The sequence below is a fragment of the Trypanosoma conorhini genome, assembly GCF_003719485.1.
Source record: "Trypanosoma conorhini strain 025E chromosome Unknown Tco_14.4_contig_00908, whole genome shotgun sequence".
Lineage (NCBI taxonomy): Eukaryota > Euglenozoa > Kinetoplastea > Trypanosomatida > Trypanosomatidae > Trypanosoma > Trypanosoma conorhini.
In genome coordinates this window covers 1-1,851 of record NW_021704991.1, presented here as the reverse complement: position 1 = coordinate 1,851, position 1,851 = coordinate 1, and the positions used below count along the sequence as shown (strand labels likewise).

At 66.8% G+C, this 1,851-nt stretch overlaps 1 protein-coding gene across 1 annotated transcript; it reads left to right on the top strand.

The window, feature by feature from the left end:
• Position 1: 1 nt before the first annotated feature.
• Positions 2-1,756, top strand: Tco025E_08903 (trans-sialidase; the record flags this gene model as incomplete). The annotated part of the gene is made up of 1 exon (XM_029375734.1): positions 2-1,756. A coding segment is annotated over one exon (1,755 nt), but the record flags the coding sequence as incomplete, so codon positions are not given.
• Positions 1,757-1,851: the final 95 nt, after the last annotated feature.

Genomic DNA, 1,851 nt, shown 5'->3' with positions numbered 1-1,851 from the left:
GCCGGAGACCACTGGAAACACCGTGTCGCTGGTCTTGTACTCCAGCGACCCTGAGACGGGGACTTGGCGGCTGTCGAAGGGGATGTCTGCGGAGGGCTGCGGTAGTCCCTCCGTCGTGGCGTGGGAGGGCAACAAACTTTTGATGATGGCCGCGTGCGAGGACGGCCGCCGCAGAGTGTACGAGTCAGATAATAAAGGGGAGACGTGGACGGAGGCGCTCGGGACGCTCTCGCGCGTGTGGGGCGGCGCACCTGCTGGCGCCGGGCCCGGCGTTCCAAGTGGGTTCATCACCGCGACGATAGGGGGCAGTGGTGAGGGCAGGAGGGTGCTGCTCGTCACCCTGCCGGTGCATTCGGGGGACGGCGGAAATGGCCAACTCCACCTTTGGCTCGCCGACGCCGCCCACGTTGTCGATGCTGGGCCGATACCCACCGCGGGCGACGGAGAGGATTCTGCCGCCGCCGCTGCTGCCAGTGCGCTGCTGCTGAAAGGTGGCACCGAGTTGATTTCAGTGTACGAGAAGCGGAAGAGTGGCAAAGCGCAAGCAGCCGGGCTTTTTGCGGTGCAACTCACGTCGCAGCTGGGGCGAGTAAAGGAGGTGGTGGAAACATGGAAAACGGTGGACGCACGTGTCGGGGAGCTGTGCCCTTCCTCGGCGGCTGCTGCGAGTGGCGGGGCGTGCGGCGCTCGGGTGCCCACGGCCGGGCTGGTTGGGCATTTGGCTGGCACCGTCACTGGGACTGCGTGGGTGGACGAGTACCTCGGCGTGAACGCGACTGTGAAAGGTGGTGCTGAGGCGGCAGGCACGGAGGGGGGCGTGACGTTCAAAGGCCGTGGCTCGTGGGCGGAGTGGCCCGTGGGCAACGGGGGGCGGGTGCAGCCCTACCACTTTGCAAACTACAACTTCACCCTCGCGGCGACGGTGACGATCCACGCGGCGCCGGAGAAGGGGGACAGCCCTCTGCCTCTGTTGGGGACAAAGATGGATGCAAATGGGGGCGGCGCCGCAGCCTTCGGTCTGTCGTACACGAGCGACAAGAAGTGGCGTGTGCTGTGCGGGGACGGGGCGGGCGGCCCAGACACCAGCACGTGGGAGCCAAAGAAAAGCTACAACGTGGCCATCATGCGCCAGGGCGGCGGCCAGGGCTCCGTGTACATTGACGGCTTGCGTGTGGGAGGCTGGCAGCCGGAGCAGCGGTGCGAAACGCAGACAGGCGTCATCTCGCACTTCTACATTGGCGGGGACGGCGGCGGCGCAGCAGAGCCAGCGAGTGAAGGTGGCCGTGTGACGGTGACGAACGTCCTGCTGTACAACCGCCCGCTGGGTGCGGATGAGATTGGCGCCCTTCACAAGAAAACCGTCCCCAGTTCGGCGCCGGAAGAACCAACGCCACTGAAGTCGGAGGGTCCTGCTACAAGCGAAGACGTTCCCAAGAGCGATGTGGACGCCACTTCGCCTGTGCCGCAGCGTGGGCCGCAAGCCGCGTCCTCGCCTACTCCCGGCAACGCACTGGCAACGGGACACGTACCCTCGCAGCGGGAGGCCCAGAGTGCAGATCGGGGCGGTGCCGCTGCAGACGCCGCGGCGGCAAAGGATGCGGCATCTGTCCCTGCGACCCGCAGCAACAGCAGCAACAGCGGCGGGGGCGGTGGGGGCCTGCTGCAGAAGCGCAACGCCGAGGACGGCGCTGTGCGTGGGCGCCGAGTGGTGCCGCTGCTGCTTCTGTTGGGGCTGTGGGCCTTTGCGGCGTTGTGAGGGGCGCGCGGCTTCACTGCGGGGCATGTGCGCCGTCTCCCGCACAGCCACACACACACACCGCCGGGAATAAATTCCTCTTCGCGGAGGACAAT